This window comes from Balaenoptera physalus, assembly GCF_965194825.1.
Source record: "Balaenoptera physalus genome assembly, chromosome: 7".
In the NCBI taxonomy this organism is placed as follows: domain Eukaryota; kingdom Metazoa; phylum Chordata; class Mammalia; order Artiodactyla; family Balaenopteridae; genus Balaenoptera; species Balaenoptera physalus.
Genome location: NC_138886.1, coordinates 108547423 through 108573910, shown reverse-complemented (window position 1 = coordinate 108573910; position 26488 = coordinate 108547423). Strand labels below are relative to the sequence as shown.

Sequence of the window (26488 nt, the reverse complement as noted above, 5' to 3'; positions counted from 1 at the left end):
CTACCTCTGGCCATTTCACCGTGCCCTGAACATTCCCACTCTGTGGCCAGAAATAGACAGGACCAAGGTGGAATCTTTGGCCAGGGGCCAAATGGACCAGCCCTGGCCAAGTGCGGTGTCAGAGTCTGCATTCTTGTCTGAGGTGGTTCAGAAGGGCCCCCTTGTCTCCACCCGCTTCCCTCATTCTCTGAGCACCAAACCCATCCACCCAAGACAGCCTTCCTCCACAAAGGAATGTGTTCCGTGTGCGGCCAGAAGCAGCGTCCAACCACAGCTGGGGTAGCCTCTCCCGTGTGCTCTGGGCCGTGAATGAGGACCATTCATCACTCCTGCTGGTTGAGCAGGAATCCCCTGGCAGGCGGCAGGGGGAGGGTCTGATGGAGAAGAGAGCCCCCATCCCTCCCCTGACCCCATAGCTGAATGCTGACATCTGGCAGAGACATCAAGGGGACCATTCTGTCTGGGTGAAAGAATCCAGCTGAGTTCTACGCTCCACGGTTCTGTGACACTAAGCGAGTGGCTTTTGCATCCAGGGCCACTGCTCCTGGCTGGGGAGCCGCATGGTCGCTGATGTGATGCTTCTCATTTGGGTCAGCAGGCCAGTTACTGGGGGCTCCAGAGCACAAGATGTGGAGCAAGTTCTGGGCAGAAAGAATCATTTCCCTACCTACCAGCGCCCTCAGAAAGGGTGAGGCCAGTCACGCAAAGCTGGAGCCTGAGGGAGGCCCGTTTTAGGAGGTTCTGTGCTCCGGACAGTCACGTTGGCGGGTGGATGGGAGGAGTTAAGGAGATCAGCTTTTGGCCAGAGCAGTGCTTTTTGCTAACGGCGCTAAATGCACAAATAGTGTACAATTTTTACAATGTGTTTTCCCCCCCTTATGCATGTCTTTGTTATTGACTAGGAAATAGTTGGTCATATTGGGCATTTTTTGACACTCAGGTGTCAGTGGTAAGAGGCCGAGGTCTGTCGTATTCTTTAAGAATGCATTGGGGTAGTCCAAAGCCACTTGGCTTTTCAGAAAATATTGTTGCACTGGCAAGTTCTACAACACAGAATGCCTTTTCTCAGGTAGACGATGAAGTCATTCGAATGGGATTGCTTTGGGGGGAAGAGAAACATTTAAGTAGCCCCAAGGAAATCTTGAGACTCAGAGATTTTTTTGGAGTAGGCCTTTGATGTTCTTTCCCAAGCAGAATAATTCAGCTGTCAAAAGAGCAGCTTAAGAAAAGGGCCCTGGGGACTTACCTGGTGGCGCAGTGGTTAGGAATCCGCCTGCCAATGCAGGGGACACGGGTTCGAGCCTTGGTCCGGGAAGATCCCACATGCCGCAGAGCAACTAAGCCCGTGTGCCACAACTACTGAGCCCGTATGCCACAACTACCAAAGCCCGCTTGCCTAGAGCCCGTGCTCCGCAACAAGAGAAGCCACCGCAGTGGGAAGCCCACACACCGCAACGAAGAGTAGCCCCCGCTCTCCACAACTAGAGAAAGCCCGCGCGCGCACAGCAACAAAGACCCAACGCAGCCAAAAATAAATAAGTAAATTTATTAAAAAAGAAAAGAAGGCAAAATATTAAAAAAAAAAAGAAAAAGAAAAAAGAAAAGGGCCCTGGAAATTCTAGTTACAGTTTTTCTCCTTTTCCTTTTGGAGCCCTGTTGGGTCAAAATTAAGTAAAGTATTTTCAAATATTCATCCGTTATCAGTACAATGCCATGCCTAGAATCATAGAAATCAGTGTTTCTACAAACTTATGGTCACCAAGTGGGAGAGGGGATGGGGGAAGGATTGAGTGGGAGTTTGGGGTTAATAGATGCAAACTATTACATATAGAGTGGCTAAACAACAAGGTCCTATGGTATAGCACAGGGAACTATATTTAATATCTTGGGATAAACCATAATGGAAAATAATATAAAAAAGAATGTGTATGTGTGTGTATAACTGAGTCACTTTGCTATACAGCAGAAATTAACACAACATTGTAAGTCAACTATATTTCAATAAAATATAAAAATCAGTGTTTCTAGAATATACTGGAAAGTTTCAGGGGTGACATATGTTTTGGAGTTAAAGATGTCCTCCAACAAATGAGGTGTATCAGACAACTGAAGGAGCACTGTTCATGATGAACTGAGAAACTCGAGCAAGATCCAGGCTTAGAACTCTTTCTCTCCCTCTGACCACACCCTCAGCCCCAACTCCCAGCAAGACCAAGAAAATTGACATCAGCCCTGCTTAAAAGTCTTATTTGCAGGCATTGCAGACTCCCTGGAGCCCACCCTCCCATGGAACTTGGCACAATTTAGCACCTACATAGTTTACGTAGCACATGTGAACACACTTTTTGATTTAGGTAATTAAACTTTTCTCCAATATTGTATATTCTTTGGAGCAAATGTCTATCTCTAGTTTTCAAGTAAGTTCTTGCAAGAGCTAGATCCAGGAAGAAGTACCTAAGCTCATCCTCGGGAGTTCCCAGTTCCCCAAATAACACTTGGGGAAATCTGAAGTACAAAATTAAATACAACCACTTACATTATACAGCTTAGCGTCAACCAGAACTGTAGTTGGCACTTGAACAGCCTGACTCAAATCTAGCAGGCAGCACCTGTTGGAACCCAAATATTTTACCTGATTTTGGGGGGACCACCTGCTGTGGTTCAGGAACTTAAGAAACATGATCTTCGATTTTTGAAAGAGTCTTGAAATGAAGGTGTTTCTTGTTTTTTCCTTTAAAAAGTTGCTTTTACCACTATGGAGAACAGTATGGAGGTTCCTTAAAAAAACTACAAATAGAACTACCATACGACCCAGCAATCCCACTACTGGGCATATACCCTGAGAAAACCATAGGTCAAAAAGAGTCATGTACCAAAATGTTCATTGCAGCTCTATTTACAATAGCCAGGACATGGAAGCAACCTAAATATCCATCGACAGATGAATGGATAAAGAAGATGTGGCACATATATACAATGGAATATTACTCAGCCATAAAAAGAAATGAAATGGAGGTATTTGTAATGAGGTGGATGGAGTTAGAGTCTGTCATACAGAGTGAAGTAAGTCAGAAAGAGAAAAACAAATACAGTATGCTAACACATATATACGGAATATAAGGGAAAAAAAAAAAAAAAAGGCCATGAGGAACCTAGTGGCAAGACGGGAATAAAGACACAGACCTACTAGAGAATGGACTTGAGGATATGGGGAGGGGTTGGGGTGAGATGTGACAGGGTAAGAGAGTGTCATGGACATATATACACTACCAAATGTAAAATAGATAACTAGTGGGAAGCAGCCGCATAGCACAGGGAGATCAGCTCGGTGCTTTGTGACCACCTAGAGGGGTGGGATGGGGAGGGTGGAAGGGAGGGAGATGCAAGAGGGAAGAGAAATGGGAACATATTGTATATGTATAACTGATTCACTTTGTTATAAAGCAGAAGCTAACACACCATTGTAAGGCAATTATACTTCAATAAAGAAGTTAATTAAAAAAAAAGTTGCTTTTAAGTACATATCGTTTCCATTTTATAGATGAAATACTGATACTTAGAAAATCTAAGTGTGCCTGAGGTCACAGAGCTAATAGGTGATAGAAGAGGGATCTGAACCCAGTTCTGTGTGACTCTAAACCACTGAGCCACGCTGCTTAGTGGCAATGGGAGGTGATGGCACGTGCAGCCCATTCTTTGTAGAGGATGAATGTGCAAGCTGCCTGAAGGGGACGCTGAATGTAGGGGGTGCTCGAGGACCTTGGGGAAGGTGAGCTGATTCTGGCTGATGGTTTTCAGGAATGCCTGGGATTTAAGTCCTGGGGATGTGAAGGAATTCTTTCCCCATGTCTCCCAGACACCCCCTGGGTGCCACAGGGCTTCTTGTCGGCAAAGCTTACACTAGTATCAACTGTGTGAACTTGTATCCTTAAATGGATTGAATTGAACGTAAGAATGTCCTCAACTGCTTAGCCAAGAGCCCAGTGAGAAAATATCAGGAGAGATAACTTACCACTTTCTGATAAGCCACGGTCACAGCTGATTCCTTCTAGCACTCTTATTCTTGTTAGTCAAATACTGAGGTCCTTGGGCATCTTGCCTTGACCCCTGTAATCATGACCCACTCCTCAGCTAAACCATGTGAAGGATTAAGTCCATCTGCCGCAGTCCTTCCTGGACTTCACTGACATGCGGTTTTAACAGAAGACTCTGCAAGATCGGTCATCCTCTTGTGGAACTCTGCATGTCTGCAGAGGGTTGGTGAAACCTGGGCTTCGTTTGGTATGTGTGAACCAGCTACAGAAATGTTCTGCTGACCCAGTTGGCTTGTGTTCAGGGTAGAGGATGTTCCCAGAGTTTCTGTGTTGGATGGTGATGCAACCTCACTGGCGTAGACTCTTGGGCTGTTGATGACCTTGGGGGTGTTCATAGGTGAAAGCTGAGAATAGATCTCCCCATCGTCTAAAAACTCTCCCAACTATGGTATCAGTTAGATGTCTCCACCAGAATTTTTGATTTCTTTAGTGAAATCAAAATCTCTGACTGAGAACTGATAGAGCAGGTGTGAAGAGGGGAAATGTGACTTCCATCAATCCAAATGTCATCAAATGTCCCGAAGAGTAGAGGGAGAATTTACCATATTTGTTTATGAATAGGCACCAAAAAAGGTAAGAGACATAGCACACTTCTGTTTGTTTGTTTTGGTTTTTTTTTGTTTTATTCAAATTAAGATTCAAGCTTTTCTTTGCTTTTGTTTCTAATCTTTTGGATCCTAGTACATATCTTAATGAAACTCAAATCCTTTGACCCAAAGCAGTTTTCTCAAGGAAATTGGTCCTGGGCAACACTTGATATACCAGAGTGTGCTTGCTCAGCGACAGAGATAAGAACAATTAGTCAATAAAGGTAGCAGTTCTGGTATCTGGCTGCCTGGGTGCAAATCCCAGCTTGATTACTTTTTAGCTATAGCTTTTCTGTCCCTTGGGTTTCCCTCAGGGAAATACAGATGCTGATAGTACCTCTCTCAGAGGGTTGCCTGGAGCTGTTACCCTCCAGTATGGCAGCCACGACCACATGGGGCCACTGAGCACTTGAAATGTGTTAGTCCAAATTGAGATGTACCGTCAGTGTAAAGTACACCCCAGATTGCAAAGATTTCGTACAAGAATGCAAAATATCTCATTCATAATTTTAAATCGATTACATACTGAAATGATAATATTTGGGATATATTGGGTTAAACAAAATATATCTTTAGCCTTAGTTTCTCCCATTTCATTTTACTTTTTTAATGTGGCTATCAGAAAAGTTTAAATTACATATGTGGCTTGAATTATGTTTCTATTGGGAAACGCTACTCTAGACTAGAGGATTAAATGAGTTCATACCTGTAAAGCACTTTTCACACAGTCATTGATACAGAATGAGTAATCAATAAATATAGGATTTTTTTAAAATCTAACTTTCTCATGAACAGAATCCCACCTTCATTGCCAGCTCATGTGGTATCCAGGCTGTGGCATAAAAGCAGAGGGCATCCTTTTAGAATGGGGGAGGGGAGGGGAATTGAATACATAAATTAGGTATAGAATAAGAAAGTCTATACGTCCTAGGTGGGGGGAATTATGTGGAAGGGCTCACCACAGTTCTCGCATCATAAAACTACCAGACCCCCAAAAGTAAAGCACATTTGCCTCCCAGCACCTTCTAAGATACTGTTCTGCTGAAAGATGGAGCCTCTTAAGCCGCAAGCCTTCCTTCTGTCCTCCTGTGGCCGGTGTCTGTTTGGAAATGGCCTCAGAGGGGCAGTGGAGTATGCCGAGGCTGCCTGTGCACCTGCAGCAGGAGGAGATGACCAGCCCCTGTAGCCTCCTGAGCACAGCTGCAGGCATTGTTGGAGGGGAGCCGAGAGGGCAGAAGTCGCTGGATCGGGCTTCTCAGAGGAAGTGGGACTTGAGGAATCCTTGTTCCCTGTGGGTTTGCCCTGTGGACCCTGCAGACACTGCAGGGCCCCCATTCTCCCCCCTGAGTAGCAGCAGTGCTCACTGCCTTGGGCCTTGATGGGCCCTTAGGCAGTGTCCAGCCCCGGTTTAGGGGCTCATCCTTTTGGGCACACACTGGCGTGTGTCGCGAGATGGCGCATCTCCCAGGAAATCAGCTGTGTTGGGCTGGGGTCATGCCTACTCTGCCTCTACTAGGTCCAACCTTATAACCCATGACTCTTGTCTAGACACAAGCATTGATTCTGTGTTGGGGTGAGATTTTATGATCCCAGGGGATCTTCACTTCCCATAAAGTACCCCAGTGTCTGCCTACCCCCTTTACAACACAGAGTGCATTTCAGAGGCACCCAGGTCAGCAGATTTGAAGGGCATGTGGAAGGTCCACCTACTCACCAAAACCCTATCGCCCTTACTTCCAACATTGCACAATATGTAAAATTCAACTATTAAAGTTCATATCTAGGAATTTCCCTGCTAAAACATAAAAGTTCCCTCTTCATAGAAAAGTCACAAATTTACTCCTTCATGTGTTAAATTTCTTAATACAATAAATTAATAAGGAATGGATTTATCAGCTCGCTTTCTTATGCAATTAGGTCAGAAAGAAAAGGCAGTTTTGATAAGGTGTGATGATTTGAATAGGAATTTATATTTATTCATTCAATTAATATTTGCTGAGTACCTACTGAGAACAAGGCTCAGGGGTTCAGAAGTGGCAGGAAGGAAAGAAGAAAACGAATGTGAATGAAGCCATGCTGTGTGCTGGGGATTTCCACGTTATCTCATTTAATCATCACATATACATCTGCAAGGAAGGTTATTTCCATGATCAGAAGAGGAAATCCAGGCTCCAATAGTACCCCCAAATCTGTAGAGCTTGGAAGTGGTGAAGTCAGGATTCAGACCCTTATGTTCTGATTCCAAGATACCCAACATCCTCTCTCCAGGGAACCAATGGTGCCAATAGGTACCCGGAGGAAGGGTTGCTGAGAGGCAAGAAGACCTATACAATGGAAGATGAGGGAGCCAAGGCCCTCCTCCATCCACTTCACTTTTAATAGCCCTTTGACCTGTGATCAAGCAGTAGAGCTTATTTTAAAACCATCCTGAGGATGGGTCTACTTTGAGCTATCCTACCCTGTTACTACTGTCCAACTGGTTTTTAATAAGCGCCCAACATGTGCCAGGCACCGTGCTAGGCCCGGGGCCCAGCCGAGACCCCCATCACCGACAGCACCGGCTCCGCGTGAGCGATGTGAGCAGAGAGGGGACGTCCGCTCCCACGGAGCCTGGCTTGCTTCAAGGGGAGGCCGCGGGGCCCCAGGCGCCGGCTCCAGCGCCGCTGCAGCGGGGCCGGGAAGCCTAGGCGGCCGAGTCAGCGCACGGTCCCCGCTCAGGGACCCTGGTCACCCGAAACGCCCTCGCGGGCTCACGTGTGCCGCCCACCCCACCCCGGGCCGCGTGCGGCCGCCGCCTGGGCTTGACGACACCCCGGCTCCGCGGCCGCCGGCGCTGGGAAGGGCGGGGAGCGGGGCCGCAGAGCGGGGCGGCGGCCGGATCGCGAAGGGGCTGCCAGCCCGGGGTCACTTGCCTGCTCCCGGGAGGGGCGCCGGTCCCCGTCCCCGCAACTGGGGACGCCCGGTGGGGCTCGGTTCTAAACCGGATCATTAGGCTGCCGACAGTATTGTCACGGGACGCGCTGCAGCGGGGGCCACAAGCAGGGGGACCACCCTGGACGGATTCCCCTCCAGGCCACCCTCGCCCCCAGCAGCTAGAGTCTCCTGCGGAGAAAGGGCTGAACTCGAGTTCAAGTGCAGAACGGAAACCGGCGCCTGGGAGGAGCGGGCGAGGCCTCTGGTCTGCAGGGGGTGGCAGCCCGCCTCGGGTCAGGGGGTCGGCGGTGGGTGGAGCCGCAGGGCATTTTGCTCTCCATCCTCCGCAGCTCTGCTTTGGACGTTGGCAGTTTTTCCCTCCTGAGGGTGGATGGATGCCAATGTGGAAAATGCTATTTCTACATAGCAAAATCCTTCCCCCCACCAATCAGTTCTTGACTGTATAAATTTTTGGCTTTATAACATTATCCAATTTGCAGTCGGTTGAGATTTTTCCTCTTTCTTTAGCACCTGCTTTTCTATTTCAAAACTGCCCAAACACACTGTTGTACTTGAAAATTGGAATAGCTTGAGGAATGCCATGGGGGTTGATATTCTTCCAGGGACATGAAATGACTCTTTTTGCTGGATCATGACTTTGGCACAGCTGATCCTGATACGGGAGGGAGAGCTACCACATTTTTCTTTGTGTATGCTTCTAGCAGCTGTTTGGGAGGATCTTGACCCAATAGTGTTCCCCATGCTATTTCTTGTGAAATGGTCTTGGCTATGTAGCAACTTTTGACTCCCTAAATCCCCCTAGGCTGCTGCCCTCATTCTGTCCTTGTTCAGAACATTGAGAGGTTTCCTAGGGCACATGCTGGGTGAGAGCAGTGTGAAAAGTCAGGAAAAAAAAAATTTAGCTGCTTTTAGAACAAGGCTGGGCATCAGCACCTGTCCAGCTATACCTATGTGATGTTTCAAGAACTCAGCTTCTTTTTCCATCAGCAATAAGGAGCTAAAAGATTAACTCAGATCTTCTGATGGCCTGAATCTTTGGGTCAAAGGGAACGATCTCCAAATCTGAGACTACGTGTTAGTTTTGGATGGATTTGTTGGCCTGAGATGATAGTCTGCCACCTGTGAGGGGACCCCGTTTTTACAGTGCATGGCCAAGCTCTCTGCAAATAGAAATGCCTGCACTGGGTGTTGGGGATGTTTGCTACCTCCTGCTATCTTTGTGGTTTTGGTCTTCCCATTATGGTAGGACCCCTGACCAGCATTATGTCTTGTCATGTCAGCCCCAATGGCTACCTTGTCATGCTCTGAGGTACTACTGCCTCTGCAGCACAAGTTTTATTTCCTTCAATAAAAGGAGATGAAAATTAAAAAAAAACAAAACATGTAGAGATAATTTCCAAAAAAAAGAAATACAGGTGGCCAATAGAGCCTGAAGAAAAAAAAGGTCAACCTCACTAGTAGCAAAAGGAACGTTGGTTAAAACAGAATACCTCTTTTCCCCCCTGCTTATCAGATGGAGAAAGGTCTGAAAGCATGGTCATAGCTAGAATTTTGAGGTTGTGGGGAAATCTACATACTTCAGGCTGACCTGTACCCTAGCACAGTCCTTCTGGAGGCAGTTAATATAGTTTTGCAGAAGCGTTCGCTTTTTACCAGCCCTTTGACCCAGCAATTTTGCCTTTAGGAATTTATCCCAAGACTGTGGAAAATTTTAGCTACAAGGATATTCATTTCAACTATGTGAATAGCAGTAAAAAATTTACTGGTAAGATTATTCAATCTTATGGTGCATCTATAAGATTGAATACTATGTAATAAAAATCTTGTAAAAGTCAGTGAGGCATGATGTTTGCAATATACTGGTAAATGTGAAAAGCAGTTTACAAAACAGTATGTAGAAAATTATTCTAAGTTTTAAGAGGAAATATGTATGTACAGAAAAAAGGCTGGAAGGGGTGTACACCAGAGTGTTGACAATCATTCTCTCCAGTAGGGGTATTGCACATTCTTTTCTACTTTTCACTTGTTTGTGTTCTCCAGATTTGTATCACCAGGTTGTATAACTTTTGCAATAAGGAAGAAAAAACCATAAAAGTTATTTTTAAAAAGAAAAGAGAAGCATCTGGGTCTAATATTTTACAATTCCCCAGAGTAGAGAGCAGGAGAAGCCCCACAAAGGAAGCAAAAAATTCAGGAGCACTTTTGTAGGAAAGATTTAAGAGTTGAACACTAGCCATTACCACAGATTGGAGAGTCCAAGAAGATGGGTGGAGCAGTTTATAGATATGCAAATCCAGAGATTACGATTTCTTCTTAAAAAATTACAGAACCACATAATTTTTCCATTTCTTTTTGAGGTGTCAATAGACAATCTGCAGGCCTCTGTAAGCTCTCGTGTGAGGGGGAGCTTGGGAGATGGTAAGAAAATGCTGGACTGGGGCTGTTAGAGCACAGAGGTGAAGGTGAAGGACACAGGTCAGCCTGCTGCCCTCGTTCAGAGCCTGCCTTGCCACTTAACCAACAGTGCAACCTGAGGCAACTTGCTGAAACTCTCTGTGCCTTGATAATAATGGTGTTTGCCCCATTAAGTGAATTAATACAGCAGAATGTTGAGAATCATGTGTTTAAACATTAAATCATGTGTACATTTAAAAATGTACCCAAGATTTGTTTTAATCAGGTGTGGAAAGACACAGACACAGAAATGACTGTCATGGAGGAAGAAGATTATAGTCACAGATCCCTAGAAACAAGGAGGTCTGGCACATCATGCAGGGCCACATGAAGAAGCACCAGGGTTGGTCAGAGGCAGGAGTGAGGGGAAAATGTGGGCAAGAGCATCTACTATGACTGTCACAGTACGCAGGCTAATCAGGTTAAGGATTGGTTGGTTAGTTGAATAATTTCACCCCTCTCTGGGGCATAGGGACCATCTCTACTTATCTGGTACCTGGTCTTAGAGTGATTAGGGCTGGGGGTTAGTGGCCCAGAGTGTGAGATCTTGAGAATGGACGTAGTTGGGAATGTATAGCTCTGGACTGATTGGTTTGCACATGCAGAGTACACTTGTGGGTGAGTCCTTTATCATCTCTAAGAATTAACCAGAAGGTGGGTAGCATAGTTTCTGAGTAGTCTTTCTCCAGAGTCAGCATAGACCCCAGATATCAAAATAGCAGAAATACAGAAAATAAAAAGGCATGATTCATACACAGTGCCTGCACAGAGGAGGCACTTTATAATGTTAGCTTCATATTGGTTGTAGCTCTGTCACTCTGTGGGACCTTTGGCAAGTCATGGACTTTCTGTCTTAAATTTCTGCCAGATGAGGATATAGACACTGGCTACAAGAGGAAAAACTTTCCTGAGTTCAAAGTCAGGCCACCTGGCTCAGGTGGTTCAATCCATGAATATTCACTGATTTCCCGTAGGCAAACCACAGCTAGAACATGAATGCCCTGTCAGTTCCTATTAGAACAACAGCAAGAGCATGTCTGCTTTACCCACATGAGGCCTAATGTGTAGCAGCAGCTCAGTGAATGTTTGTTGAATGAGTAAATCAATTTGATTCTGTGACCTCAATGGAAATTAATAGAAATAGACTTTTTTTCCTTTTACATCATTTCCAAATATTGGGGGATTTTCTGGTTATTTTTTTATGATTGGTGTATAGCTTAGTTCTACTGTAGTCAGGGAACACATTGTGTGTGATTTCATTAGATGTGGTGAGACTTGCTTTATGACCCAGCTTAGGGTCCATTTGGGTAAATCTTGCATGTGGACTTGAAGCAAGTCTGTCTTCTGAGTCCAGTTGATAGAAACTTGTCAATTAGGTCATATTTGTTTATCATATTGTTCACTTCTTTAGTACAAGGATTTTTTGTCTGCTTCTCCTGATGAACAGTGTGTAATATCTCCCACTCTGATTACAGATTTGTCATTTTTTTCCTATTAGTTCGGTCAATATTTATTTCATACATGTGGAGTCTGCACATACAAACTGAGAAGAGTTAGTTAATATCTTCCTGATGGACTGACTCTTTCATCATCATAAGTTTTTGTCTTCAGTAACATTTTTTGTCTTAAAGTTGACTTTATCTTACTTTGTACCAACTTTTTTTGGATGAATGTGTGTGTGGTAAATCTTTTTCCATCCTTTTACTTTAAACCTCTTGGTCTTCCATAGGAAATAGAAAATACTGTTTTGTTAAATCCATTATGACAATCTTTGTCTTTTCATTGCAGTATTTTTTTTCATCTAATGAAATTACTGATATATTTGGTTTTAAATCCACCATCTTACTATTTTTTCTGTTTGTGACAGCTCTTCTATGTTACTTTTTCTCTGCTTTATTGCTCTAACTTTGGATTAATCAGGGTTTTTTAAAAAAATACTACCATCATTTCTCCCCTTTATTGCCATGTTCATTCTACTTTTTTTCTCTTCTTATGCTGATTACATAACAATTACAGTATGCCTCTAGCTAAGACTATTACGATTTGCTGAAGTCTAATAGAAAAGAGTACTTTCATCACTTCCCAGATAGTGCAAAAACCTTGGAACACTTCCATTTAATCCCCTTCTACCTTTTGTGCTGTTTTCACCATGGTATTTTTATTTATTTATTTATTTATGGCTGTGTTGGGTCTTCATTTCTGTGCGAGGGCTTTCTCTAGTTGTGGCGAGCGGGGGCCACTCTTCATCGCGGTGCGCGGGCCTCTCACTATCGCGGCCTCTCTTGTTGCGGAGCACAGGCTCCAGACGCGCAGGCTCAGTAGTTGTGGCTCACGGGCCTAGTTGTCCCGCGGCATGTGGGATCTTCCCAGACCAGGGCTCGAACCCGTGTCCCCTGCATTGGCAGGCAGATTCTCAACCACTGTGCCACCAGGGAAGCCCTCACCATGGTATTTTAATGACACATGTATTTTAAACCCCATAAGACATTATTATTTTACACAGTTGATCTTCATTCAGATTTACCTGCATAGCTTCCCCTTCCATTTCCTTCATTCCACATCTAGGATGATTTGTCCTGTGGTCTGAAGAACTCCCTTTAGTATTTTCATCTTGGAGAACTCTGATGACAAAGTCTATCCACTTTTTTTTTTTAAATAAATTTATGTATTTATTTATTTATTTTTGGCTGCGTTGGGTCTTCGTTGCTGCGCATGAGCTTTCTCTAGTTGTGGCGAGCAGGGGCTACTCTTCTTTGCGGTGTGCGGGCTTCTCATTGCGGTGGCTTCTCTTGTTGTGGAGCACGGGCTCTAGGCGCGTGGGCTCAGTAGTTGTGGCACGTGGGCTCAGCAGTTGTGACTTGCGGGCTCTAGAGTGCAGGCTCAGTAGTTGTGGTGCACGGGCTTAGTTGCTCCGCGGCATGTGGGATCTTCCCTGACCGGGGCTCAAACCTCTGTCCCCTGCATTGGCAGGCAGATTCTTAACCACTGCACCACCAGGGAAGTCCTCTCTCCACTTTTGTGAAAACCTTTATTCTCTCCAGGGGGTACAGAATTCTAGGCTGACTTTTTTTTTCAACGCTTTGAAACTGTCATGTGATTATCTTCTGTGTTTCCTTGTTTTTTGTTGAGAGGCCAACTGTTAGCCTTATTGCTGCTCCTTTGAAGGTAATGCTCCTCTTATACTCTGCCTGCTTGTAAGCTTTCCTCTTTGTCTTGGATTTTCCATGGTCTGATTTTGATGTGCCCTGGTATGGTTTTTTTTGTAAACTGTACTTCTTGGGCTTGATATCTTTCATCAGTTTCATATAATTCTTGGCCATTATCTTTTCAAATATTTCTTCCAGACGTTCCCTCTCTCCTCTTTTGGAATTTCAATTATACAGATGTTAGATCTTTCTAACACGTAGAATGTAACTCTGTCCTAACTTCTAGAGTTTAGCCCTTCAGGGACCCCTATCTGAAAGCCTGGGGCTATTTAACAGGACCCTTCCTCCTTCGCAGGCTCTGAACTCCAATTTTTGTGTCCTCAATACTGGGAGGATGCCTGAAGTTTTGCTTAGCTTCCCAGCCTGTTGGCAACTGCCTGGGAATTGGCAAGTGGCTTAAGGGGAAAAGGAGACACAAGTGTCAGGCTCACCTCGCTGTACTTCCTATCTCTCTGGATTCTTGAGTCCTTTCTGCCTTGATAGCTCTCCAGTGTCTTCAAGTACATGCTTTTAGTGTTTTACCTACCTTTTCCAGTTGTCCTTGGTGGGAAGGTTTATCTGTTACAAGCTAGCCTGCCGTAGCCAAAAACACATGGTACTGTGTGGAAATGACAAGAGATGGCTTCTGCCCCTGGGACTGAGGGTCCATTAAAGCCTGATATGACACTGGTATAAAGCACAAGCAGGATGCTATTTTAAAGAGAATCAGAGAAGACATTGATTCTGATTAGGAGCATCTGGGAAGCTTTCCTTGAAGAACAGGAAGGATTGTGACATACACTTTTTGGAGGGAAGGGGAGGCGTGGGGATGGAGCACATTGATCGAGGTGGGAAAACTTAAGCCAGTCTAGGCTGATACGGTTGGATGGGTGACACGTGAAGGGCTGGAGTGAGGGCAGGGAGAGAAGTTTTGGAACTGAAGCCAGGAACGTAGGTATGTTCCACCTTATAAAGGCATCTGTGTCCCAGGTGGAATTTGGACATTTTTAATATGTGATAGTGGATCATTGATGTTTTGGTAGCTTGGGGTTGACTACTTCTGGCTCTGCCTGCACGAACTGTGCAACCCCGGGAAGTCTAGCAGAAAAGTCCTCTCTCTCTGCTTCTTGATTTTCTCCCTCGTAGAGTAACAATCCTCATCCCTGGCTACTCCACCCATGTCTCAAGGTTCTAGTGAGGCATAGATGAGCTCGTGGACGCCAATGTGCTGGGACAGGAATGAAACGTGGCCAGGGCGGAGGAGGCGATGAGGGGTCCCTTCAGAGTCACGTACTAGCCTCTCAGGCTGTGGTCTGAAGAGGGCCGTTGCAGGAACCCCACAACTTCCTGGCCTTGTTTGTGAGTCACAGGATGAGGATGGCTGGATCTCCAGTGAACCAGAGGGCTTTCCGAAGTCCTCGGTCCTGACTGCCCCCCAAAGCTGTGGCATCTCTGCCCCAAAACCCAGGATGGGACCAGGCACTGCCTGGCCATCCCAACAGATGTGGAACTGCCTCTGTCCAAGTTAGATCATCCCTCCCAGGTGTTCTGGGCACTTATCTGGCCCTTCCTTGTTGGTGATGTGCCATGAACTGAGGCATGCAATTGGCCTAACCCTCTGTACCTGGTTAATAGAGAATGTATGATGCGCTGCTGTAGCTTTCACCTGCTGGTCCTGGTTTCCTATGGGGGCCCCGTCTTCCAAGTCTACTTCCTCTTCCATGAAACACACCTGCAGTCCTTTAAGACAGTCTTCCTAGCTCTCTGAATTATGGAAGGATCGAGGTACATGAACTAAGTCTTTATTTCCCGCTCTAGGACCTCATCCTGGAATTCTTAGAGGTAGGCTCTACCTGGGTACGGTGACCACAATCTTGAAAATAGAAAAATTTTAAAAATTTATTTAGCAAATGCTCCTGTAGGGCTTATGATGTACCATTCATTTAATCCTCATAACAATTCTGTGAGCTAGATATAATTATCATACCCATCTTATAGATACGAAACATCAAACAGCAGAGAGAAGTTAAGTATTTTGCCCAAGGTCACACAGCTAGTCAGTATGAGAATGAGAATGCAAACCCAGACTGTCTGGCTCCAGAGCCTGTGATCCCCCTCCCCCTCACTCTGCTGTCCTGCTCTCCCTTGCCTGATATGGGCCACTCAGCCCCTCTCCTGTTTGGTACAAAGAGCTTTATGCCTCCCCTCTGTGCACAGAGCGGGCGGAACTCAGCCCCCAGCAGCCCTCAGGGACGTAAACTATATAAAGGGATGGAATTGTCGCCTGGGCATCCTTGGCTTCCCCAAGCGCTAGAGCAGTGCCTCAGGACTGCTCTCTGGGGCTACTCCACAGTTCAGCTAAGGACAGGCCCTGCGTAAGAGCTGTTTAAGGGGCTTTACCTCTGACCTCCTCGTTCAGTGGTCTCAGCCGTCTTGAGGTCCAGAGTATAAAACATAATGAGATCTGGGGTGTGGGTGGGCAGCATGTCGGGGTATCCGGAGGCCTGGAGCCTGAAAGCAGAGCTATAGGAAGGTTCAGGTATGTGCGCAGCCCGTGAGCAAGTAAAGGTGGAGACTCAAAGCCTCGTAGTGTTATTCTCAGCACCCAGAAGATGCCGTTTCCATCCAGGTCAACTAACGTCCAGAGGGAGGAAGGCCACCTTACCTGGGAGTACCCGAGCCCTCCTCAACATACACTGTCACATCTGCATTTCTCCAGCCACTTGGTACCTGGAACCAAATCACCTTTTCATTCCATAAACATGTCTTCCAACCTATCATGCTTACTCTGGAGAAGCCAAAGAAGGATGAGAAACAAGTCCTGCCCCTAAGCAGTTTGTAACCTCTTTGGGGATATGAAGGTGTCTGGGAGGGGTGAGGAGAAGGTCTAGATAATAAGCCCGCCTTGGAAGGAAGTCCCTGGGGGCTGCTTCAGTAGCCCACTGGAGGGCAATCTCTAGATCCATCCATGTTGCTGCAAATGGCATTATTCCGTTATTTTTTAGGGCTGAGTAATACTCCATTGTATATATGTACCACATCTTCTTTATCCATTAATGTGCATAGTCTTTTTTAAAAAAACTCTGCTCAAATGGGGGCTTCCCTGGTGGTCCAGTGGCTAAGACTCCGTGCTCCCAATGCAGGAGGCCCGGGTTCAATCCCTGGTCAGGGAGCTAGATCCCACGTGCCGCAACTAAAGGCCCCACATACCGCAGCCAAGATCCCATGTGCCACAACTAAGACCCAGCACAGGCAAATAAATAAATAAATATTTACCAAAACAAAACAAACAAACAAACAAACTCTACTCAAGTGAAGTCTAAGTGTGCTCTGTTTCCTGCCAGGAGTCATCCTGGAAAAAAGCATTTCAAAGATCTGGGAAGGTGGTGGGCAAAGAGGTAGGACTTCCCAGACCTGTCTAGCTGAAGCATAAGATGAGAGAAGAGAAGAGGTTGGAATCCAGAATGAGCTTTCAATCCTAAGCAAAAGAGTACGAAATCACTGGCCGTTTCCCAGATGTCTGTAACCCGAGCCTCTCCTCTCTTCCAGGAAACTCCTGCCATCCCTCCTGAGCGCCAAGTGGCCCCCTCCATCAGGTCTTCCAGCCCGAGGACAGGGATGGGGAGACACGGAGGCTCCCGCCTTTGCCGCTGTCTGTCTGTGCTCGCCCTCCTGCCCGCCCTGAGCCTGGCGCAGTACGAGAGCTGGCCCCACTACCCCGAGTACTTCCAGCAGCCCGCCCCGGAGTACCACCGGCCTCAGGTGCCCTCCGACGTGGTCAAGATCCAGCTGCGCCTGGCGGGCCAGAAGAGGAAGCACAGCGAGGGCCGGGTGGAGGTGTACTACGACGGGCAGTGGGGCACCGTGTGTGACGACGACTTCTCCATCCACGCTGCCCACGTCGTCTGCCGGGAGCTGGGCTACGTGGAAGCCAAGTCCTGGACCGCCAGCTCTTCCTACGGCAAAGGGGAAGGTAAACCGCTCCGCGCTCGGGAACGGAGCACTGGGATCACCTGGAGAGCCTGGGCACAGGCTTCTAGGGGGATAGCCTGGCGAACGGAGCTGCAGTTACTGTCAAGTAGCAATTCCTGATCATACGCCATCTGGGCAGCCGCCGTGCCTGTGCTGGAAGGTGGGAGCGGAGGGGTGCCAGGGAGGGGGACGGTGACCACCGGTCCTGCGTTGCCCAGGACTTCCTGGTTTTAGCACACAAAGCCTGGCAGCCTGGGAAGCTCCTCGTCCTGGGAAACCAGGCTGGTTAGTGACCCTAGGGAGCAGCTGAAGTCAGTCTGTGGTCACCTCTTGAGCCCTGTGCCCTGCCTGGGGCTGCGTCAGCCAGGGGGAGATGGTGCCTTTCTTCCGCCCCCTGGAAGGAGTGCCTTTTGCTCTTTGTCACAAAGGCTGCCCAGAGGCTAGTGTCCCCTGACTCTTCCGCCCTTCTGTCCCGGTAGAGTTCACGCTTTTAATACCAACATGCTGTTCCGGGCTTGGCCAGGACAGGAACCGAGTTGCTTTGGGTTTTTCACTTTGATTGGCTTCTTCTTTCCTCCCTTTTTAAGTCAATACACTGAAAAAAAAATTGGGGGGGGGGTAATTTTGAGAGAGGGCAGGTGTTGGAGCCCAGAACCTTGGGCTTAGTCCTGTGTCGACCTATCTATATGCTTTGTGGGAAGACATTTATCCTCCTTGCCCTCAGTTTCCTAATCTGGAAATTAGGCTCTCTAAGAACTCTTGAAACTGTCATAGTCTGTGGTCTTAAATAAGAAAGTAGATAAGGGTCAAGGACATTATTTAAAAATAAAATCTGGACTTCCCTGGTGGTGCAGTGGTTAAGAATCTGCCTGCCAATGCAGGGGACATGGGTTCGATCCCTGGTCCGGGAAGATCCCATATGCCGCGGAGCAACTGAGCTCGTGTGCCACAACTACTGAGCCTGCACTGTAGAGCCCGCGAGCCACAACAACTGAAGCACGCATGCCACAACTGCTGAAGCCCCAGTGCCTAGAGCCCGTGCTCCACAACAAGAGAAGCCACCGCAATGAGAAGCCCACGCACCACAATGAAGAGTAACCCCCAGTCACCACAACTAGAGAAAGCCTGTGCAAAGACCCAACGCAGCCATAAATAAATAAATAAATAAAATAAAATAAAATAAAATAAAATAAAATAAAATCTCCAGCTGGAGTGCTCCTCCTTGGGTTAGTAAAGCAAAAGCAGCTCTTCCACCTGGCCAAGCAGCTACACAGGTGTCAGCGTGGGCCTGGCTGCTGGAATCAAGCAGAGGTGCCCAAACTCTCACCCTGGATAAACGGATTAGTGCCACACCAACGGCATAGAATCCCCTGGGGTGCTATCCCATGATGTTCAGAATTAAGGTCTGCGCTGGAATCTAGGACTCTGTAACTTTTGGAAGCCTCCCAAGTGGTTGTACATGTAGCCAGGTTTGGGAGTCACTGAAATAGATCATTATTATGGTCCCTTCCAACCCTTGCTTTTGGTTATTCTAGAAATTATAGGAGAAGGAAATAGTATCTCATACATGTCTCACCTCTGTGTAATTGAATACGTCTTTTTGGAATAACAGGATCAAGACACGGCAGTTAAAGTAAAATGTTCTCTGAAGCTGGCTCTGGGTTCCTTACTATGACATGAGTAAAAGCAGCACAGATGAGTTAGCATACGCTGTTTTAAAACCCATTTGCTGTCTTTGTTACAAAAACTCTGGACACTTCTCCATCCTTTCACATCTTCCTTTATTCTGCTAGCTGAGTGTTCTGGGGGTAACATCAGATTTATGTTTTCTATTCCAGGCTCTCTAAGCCTAATTATTTTATAACAAGTATTTCCCAATGACTTTGGGGTTTTTCTAGTGACATCTTTATTTTCTTTCTACCCAAACTTAAAATGTACCTGTCATCAGGTAAGATGGATATGGCTTTTCCCCATCCCAGGTTCACCTGCTCAGGAGCAGGCATGGGGGTGCTGGAGAGGTGAGTTAGCCTGGCTCAAACTTTGCCATCCAAGGATGATGAAGGGAGAAAAGTTCACAGGAGTAGAGGGAATTTTCAAGGGAACGATTAAAATCGCGGTCCATGAAGTCCACACTGGGTAAGTAGGAAGGTACTCCATGGAGCCGTTGAAGGACTGGGGAAAGCTGCTAGGATCGATGGATTGTGGGTTGAGATTGCAGTACTAGAATGAATGTGCTAGAAAGATGGAGTTGTAGGTGCAGATGCACAGCAGAAGTGTTGAAATGGAGATTGGGGAGGGAGTGCAATTGTTTGTAATGTCAGGGTCTAAGCTATGACCATGGATGCTAGCTGATGTAGGGTGGAGGAGAGTCATTGGAGGGAGGAGGTATAGTAACTTAGAGTATTGGAAGGGTCCCCTCTGGGGCTATTGAGACCATCGAGACTTAGGAAAGAATAAGTACCAAAGAGAGGAAGGGAGAAACTGATGCTAAAAATTTTAACTGTCATGTCTCTAGGACTTTAAGGATTATGCTGTCTATGTAAAGTGGTACTTGGTTTATCATGAGAGACCCTTTAATGTAAAATGTATTTGAATCTCATCAGCATCAGCTTAGGATTTTTAACACTGGGTACAAGGGGGGCACTCAGTAAATGTTAATCAACTGATTCAGTTTGATTTGGAAGGCAGCTATGCTCACCACGATACCACCGACGCTGATTCAGTTTGACTTTGAAGAATATTAAAAACAGTTGGCATAGTGACCAGTGCCCTGGGGTGTGCTCCGATGGGGTTTAGTCGGCTCTGTGGCTGAACTGGAAACACTGGAGGTGAACCTGTGAGAGGCCACCCGCCCAGGAGTGCCACCGTCATCAACTCCTCTGAAGTTCAGGCTGTAGTAAGGAAGCTGGGGAGAACATCCATGGACCTTCTAGGTTTTCCAGCCTAGGCTTTCAATAGATCTTTTCTCCCAAAACATCTCTGAGCTCAGAGAAATCATGGGCCCTTTTAGAAGGTTCTAGAGGGGACAGCTGCCCCATTTCTCACCTTCTGGATGGCCTCACGGGCACCCGAATCTCAGATGGTTGCTCTCCTTTGCCTGTCCTCAGATCTGAGGTTAGATGTGATTCCCCCTCACCCCCTCGTTCTTCAGATCAGAGTGACAAAGCCAGCAGATGACCACAGTGGGGTCCTGAAGCTCCTAAGTTGAATGATTTCCATTGCCCCAACAGCCCTGGGGAATACTGGCATTCAAATAGAATTTTATTTATGATGCTTATCCTCCAAATGGTCTGTTAACTTGTTTGTACATCTCTTCTCCTTTCATCAGGGGAAGCATTTCTTGGACTAAATGAGTGGAAAGAGTAAAAATGAAGTTTTGCTTCGGATTGGCATATTGCATCCAAAGTTTGAGCCCCATCTGTGTCCCTAGTGCAACTTTCCTAGCAGCTCTGAGACGGCATGTACTGAACTGTGTCCAGAACCACCCCGCATTCCAACAGCAGAATAAGAGCTGGTTGCTTTGGAATCAGAACCGTCTAGTTGTTAGGCATTAAGCATACAGGGAAAAAAAATGTCATGAAATCAGGCCAAGTTAGTTTATCATGCCTGCATCTGGGGCTAAGTAGAATTTTACATTTCCACTATCTAAGAAAGTAACTGGTGGGAATGCCTAGAGGGTAGAATTATTGGGGGGTGAATTGAAGCTTCTTAAGAAAGCAGCTCTTTGGGATAATAGTTCCCATTAGCGCTCCAGGGTGCTAATTTCAAATCTTCCTTATCAAAAAGTAAAGCAGGCCCTGGGGCATCTGTTTTGCAGCTCTCCCTGCTGCTTTTAGCTGTGTGCTGTCCTGTTTGCCATCTCCTTAGCCAGGGTGGTTTCTCTCACTGCAGATGGAAATAGGGCTCTGTTTCTTTTCACCATCTCTGTCCATTCAGCAGCTTTGCTACAGAATGTTCCAAAGAAGAGGCCCCGCTTCAAACGTGGAGGGTCTTTTCCGTTGCTAGTACTTAGCAAGACAAACATTGGTTTGTTGTTGAAACAGCAATCGATTAGGGAGCATATGTTTCAGTGGAGCTTGATGGCTTGGAAACGAGGCCAAACTGAGAAACCAGTTGGAAAACCTCAGCCCAGATGTTTTCAATAAGCCCTTTGTTCCCCTCAGTGCGTCTGAGGTGCTCTCCTTTGAGCCCTGAGCAGCCATCTGTTGTAGCAGACATGTCTCAGCGGGGCCTCGAAGTCAGGAGACTGGCCCCGGGTCCCCTCTGACCTTGAAGAACCTCAGATTCTCCTTGATTTTTCTCATCTTTACAATGGGAGTGTTTTTATCTGCTTTTTCCTTGCATCATGGAAACGACAGAATTCATTGTTTTTCTGACTTACTGGAAGGAGGAAGGAGAAAGGGAAGGTGAGCACATACTAGGCACATATATTATCTCATTGAATCTCCATGGCGACCTATTTGTTGGTATCATTATTTTCACTTGAGAATGGGCTTGGTGAAGTAGTTGACCCAGTCACGTGGTGCCCAAGCCTGAGGCAGACAGAATTTGAACCTAGGTTTTCTGACTCCATTATACTATAGAGCAGGGGCCCCCAGCCCCCAGGCCATGCACCGGTACCGGTCCGTGGCCTCTTAGGAACCAGGCCACACAGCAGGAGGTGAGCAGCAGGTGCGCGAGTGAAGCTTCATCTGCTGCTACCCGTGCTCCCCATCACTTGCATTACCGCCTGAACCATCCCCCGCCCCGGAAAAATTGTCTTCCACGAAACCAGTCCCTGGTGCCAAAAAGGTTGGGGACCGCAGTACTAGAGTCCTCCTGGAGTCCTGAGGAAAAGGAGAGCTTTGACTTTGTTTCCTTTCATTGTGTAGTAATACTAATAAAACTCACTACTTGAAAACCCTCTAGCACTTAACATTTTTTAAAAATTTTAATTGTGGTAAAATACATGTAGCATAAAATGTGCCATCTTAACCATTTTTCAGTGTAGAGTTCAGTAATGTTAAGTACATTCATGCTGTTGGGCAACGCATCTCCAGAACACGTTTCATCTTGCAGATCTAAAACTCTATACCCATTAAATAACCGCTCCCCAACCCCCCTCCCCCAGCCCCTGGTAAACACCATTCTACTCTCCGTCTCTATGATTTTGACTACTCTCAGTACTTTATATATGTGGATTCATACAGTATTTGCCTTTTCGGGACTATTTCACTTAGCATAATGAACTCAAGTTTCATCCATGTTCTAGCATGTCAGAATGCCATTCCTTTTTAAGGCTGAATAATATTCCAGTGTATGTATAGACCACAATTAGTCAGTGGACACCTAGGTTGCTTCTACATTTTGGCTATTGTGAATGATGCTGTAATGCATATGGGTGTACTGATATCTCTTTGAGACCCTGCTTTCAATTCTTTTGGATATATACCCAGAAGTGGGAATTGCTGGGTCATATGGTAATTCTATTTTTAATTTTTTGAGGAACCACCCTACTGTGTTCTACAGGGGCTGCACCATTTTGATAGGGATAGAGTAAGCTAATCCAATAGTTTAAAAATCCCGCTAAGATATCATGGACAGAGAGGGAACTTTGGGAGACCCCTGTAAGTTAATGATCACTCAAGAAAGCAGGCTTGCTTAGCAATAAAACCATGCAATAGAAGCACGAGACAGATCTCAAGACAATAAAACAATGGTAGGAAAATGACACCTGTATCCTGCCACTGAGGTCAGTAAGTTAACAATTCCTAGGACATGTTCCTCTGCACTCACTAAAAACAAAAATACAGGAGAAAGATGACATTCCAAAGTAGAAGAACCTCATTATGCTGAAACCTGAGATGATTTACCTTATTTTAGCATAGATTGCCACCTTTTTTGCTAATTTCCATAGCGCCATGACAGTCCTAGTTGGGCCACAGAGGGACAAAAAACTCCCCCTTCCACCCCGATGTGGAGGAGGAGCTGATGATGGAAGTCTGACGTCTACTCGAGAATGAGGAAGAAGGTGGTCTTCTACCCCTCCCCACTTTTCCTTTGATTATAAAAATGTAGTTCACCCAGCTCTTGGGGCAGCGCTCCCTTGCCTACCTGCTTGTATGTCTCACAAGCGTCCTATATTATTAAATCCACCTCTTACCTATCACTTTTCAGCAAGGCTGAATTCCTTCTGTGCCAAGACATAAAGAACCTGAGCTCCACCGAGCCCTGAGACGTGGTCTGTGGTTTCAGTGTTACATTCCTGCCAACAGTGCACAAGGGTTCCAATTTCTCCACATCCTTGCCAACACTTACTATTTTCTGTTGTTGTTTCTGTTTTGATAGTAGCCATCCTAAGGGGTGTGAGATCGTGTCTCATTGTGGTTAACCCTCTAGCACTTTGCACTCAGAATTCCCCACTTACTGCAAATCAGGTAAATGCACAGGAGGTGAGCAGAGTCCCACTCCCTCCCAGGCAGATTGCCCAGCTAGAAACCAGCCCTGCCTTCACCTGACGTGAGGAAGGGGCTCTGTGGGTTAGCCTAGCTGGGCCATCTCTGAATCAGTGGATGGGAGACATCAGGAAGTGGAAAGAGCGCTGAAAGGACCAGGGTTCTGGGTTCAGGAAGGTGGCCTTGCACGATGAGTTGCCTTCTCTGAGCTTGTGCCATAGTCAACATAAGTAAAATCATCACCATCATCATCATCGTTACCATTTTTTGAGTAACTATGGACCAATGATAAATTAGGCACATGTCATGTATTATCTCTAATCTGCACACGCCCCTGTCATTCGAGTGTCATTATTATCCCCCACTTTACCGATGAGAAAAGGGAGCTTTGATCAGGGTCATACAGCTAAGTGGCTGAGCCAGAATTCGTATCAAACAGCTTAGTATCCAAAGTCCCTGTTCTTCCCATTACACCACGTGCCTTCCGGGCTTAAATCTGATTTCTACTCTAATCATGTTCAATCTGTCACATCCCTAAATCACATCTCTCTGGCAAGGGAATCCAGATGGTCTAGAAATGTATGCAATATCTCAACACACTGACCAATTGATGACCACACACAGCTGCCAAAATTAGGGAAAAACTCTCTTTCCATGTACGCCCTTGGTGCCCCCAAAGACTCAAACCTACTCTGACGTGGAGCTTGGCTTCTCTCTTCTCTGCTTCCTTAGGGCCCATCTGGTTGGACAACGTCTACTGCACCGGCAATGAGGGGACCCTCGCAGCCTGCTCCTCCAATGGCTGGGGCGTCACTGACTGCAAGCACACGGAAGATGTGGGTGTGGTGTGCAGTGACAAAAGAATTCCTGGGTTCAAGTTTGACAATTCGCTGATCAACAGCATAGAGGCAAGTCATGTGCTCTTTTTTTTTTAATTGAAGTGTAGTTGATTTACAGCGTTGTGTTAATTCCTGCTGTACAGCAAAGTGATTCAGTTATACATATATACATTCTTTTGTATATTCTTTTCCATATGGTTTATCACAGGATATTGAATATCGTTCCCTGTGCTATACAGTAGGACCTTGTTGCTTATCCATCCCATATGTAACAGTCTGCATCTGCTAATCCCAAACTCCCACTCCATCCCTCCCTCACCCTCCCTCTCCCTTGGCAACCACAAGTCTGTGAGTCTGTTTCTGTTTCGTAGGTAGGTTCATTTGTGTCATATTTTAGATTCCACATATAATTGATATCATGTGGTACTTATCTTTCTCTTTCTGACAAGTTCATGTGCTCTTGATGACTCCTTCATGTGAATGTTTTCCTTCTTCCATGTATCTCACTTCTCACCTATGATTCCGAGAAGTGTGTGTGATCACTTTTGTGGCAGGTGGGGGGACCTAAACCAATTTCACTTGGTGCCAGGGCAGTTGAGGAAGGATTTCTGGAGAAGAGGCTGCTATCAGTGGGGAAAGGGCATTCCAGACACAGAGAACGACTTGGACAAAGACACAAAGGCATGGAGGTGTGAACTGGGGATGAGCAGGTCGGTACCACTCAAGACTGTAAATTATGAATGTGGAAATAGTATGAAATGAAGCTAGAAAGGCCTGTGCTATGTACAGGAGCTTGCCCTTTGGACTAAGAAGGTGTATCAGCTAGCAGCGGCAGTGTAACAAATTATCCCACCCCCCTCATATTTTGCAACAAACATGGATTATCTTGAATAGCTTCTGAGGGTCAGGAATCCAGGAGTGGTCAGCCAGTTCACTCTGCTCAGAACATCTTATGAGGTTGCAGTCATGCTGTCAACTGGAGCTGGGGACTCCTCTCCCAAGTTGACTCCTGTGGTTGTCGGCAGGTTTTTGCTTCCTTCTGGCTGTCAGCTGGAGGCCTCTGGTCCTCTCCACACAACCTCCCATTAGGCTGCTTGAGTGTTCTTAAGACATGGCAGTTGTCTTTCTCTAGAGTGAGTGACTCAAAAGAGAAAGAGAGAGGGAGCAAAATATGGAAGCTGCATCTTTCATAACCTCATCTCGGAAGTGATGGGCCATCATTTCTGCTGTATTCTATTGGTCACTTAGACAAACAGTATCCATTGTGGGAGGAGATTACCCAGAGGTGTGACTACAGAAGGTAGTGGTCATTTAGGGTCATCCTGGGGACTGGCTGCCATAGGACAGTTGTCCCAGATCTAGCTGGGGATCAGAATCACTTTTATTTTATTTTTTTAAAATTTATTTATTTATTTATTTATTATTATTTATTTATTTATTATTTATTAATTTTTATTTATTTATTCATTCATTTATGTCCGTGTTGGGTCTTCGTTGCTGTATGCGGGCTTTTCTCTAGTTGCAGTGAGTAGGGGCTACTCTTTGTTGCGGTGAGCAGACTTCTCATTGCAGTGGCTTCACTTGTTGCAGAGCACGGGCTCTAGGCGCGCAGGCTTCAGTACTTGTGGCTCGTGGGCTCTAGGGCGCAGGCTCAGTACTTGTGGCACACGGGCTTAGTTGCTCCGCAGCATGTGGGATCTTCCTGGACTAGGGAACAAACCTGTGTCCCCTGCATTTGCAGGCAGATTCTTAACCACTACGCCACCAGAGAAGTCTCCAGAATCACTTTTAAAATGCACTGGCACCTCCTCCCAGACCTCCTGAATGAGAGTCTCCCACTCTGGGACCAGGTTATTTTTTTTAAGCTCTCTCAGATGATTCTGATGTTGCCAGCCTGACCGAAGTCAGCATTTGGGAATGGCAAAAGGACTTGTGACCCTCGTACATTTATGGCTAAATTTCAGATTGATCTTTTCAACAAGTTCTCCA

General features: G+C 46.2%; 1 protein-coding gene across 1 annotated transcript in view; it reads left to right on the top strand.

Annotated features, from left to right (window-relative positions):
* LOXL2 (lysyl oxidase like 2) overlaps nt 1-26488 on the top strand; it is a 104946-nt gene that overhangs the window by 13300 nt on the left and 65158 nt on the right. Inside the window, exons 2-3 of the mRNA XM_082468884.1 lie at nt 16804-17227; nt 24393-24568. Coding sequence (XP_082325010.1) covers nt 16873-17227; nt 24393-24568 — 531 coding nt within the window. The 5' untranslated portion in view covers nt 16804-16872. The remainder of the gene's footprint in view (nt 1-16803; nt 17228-24392; nt 24569-26488) is intronic.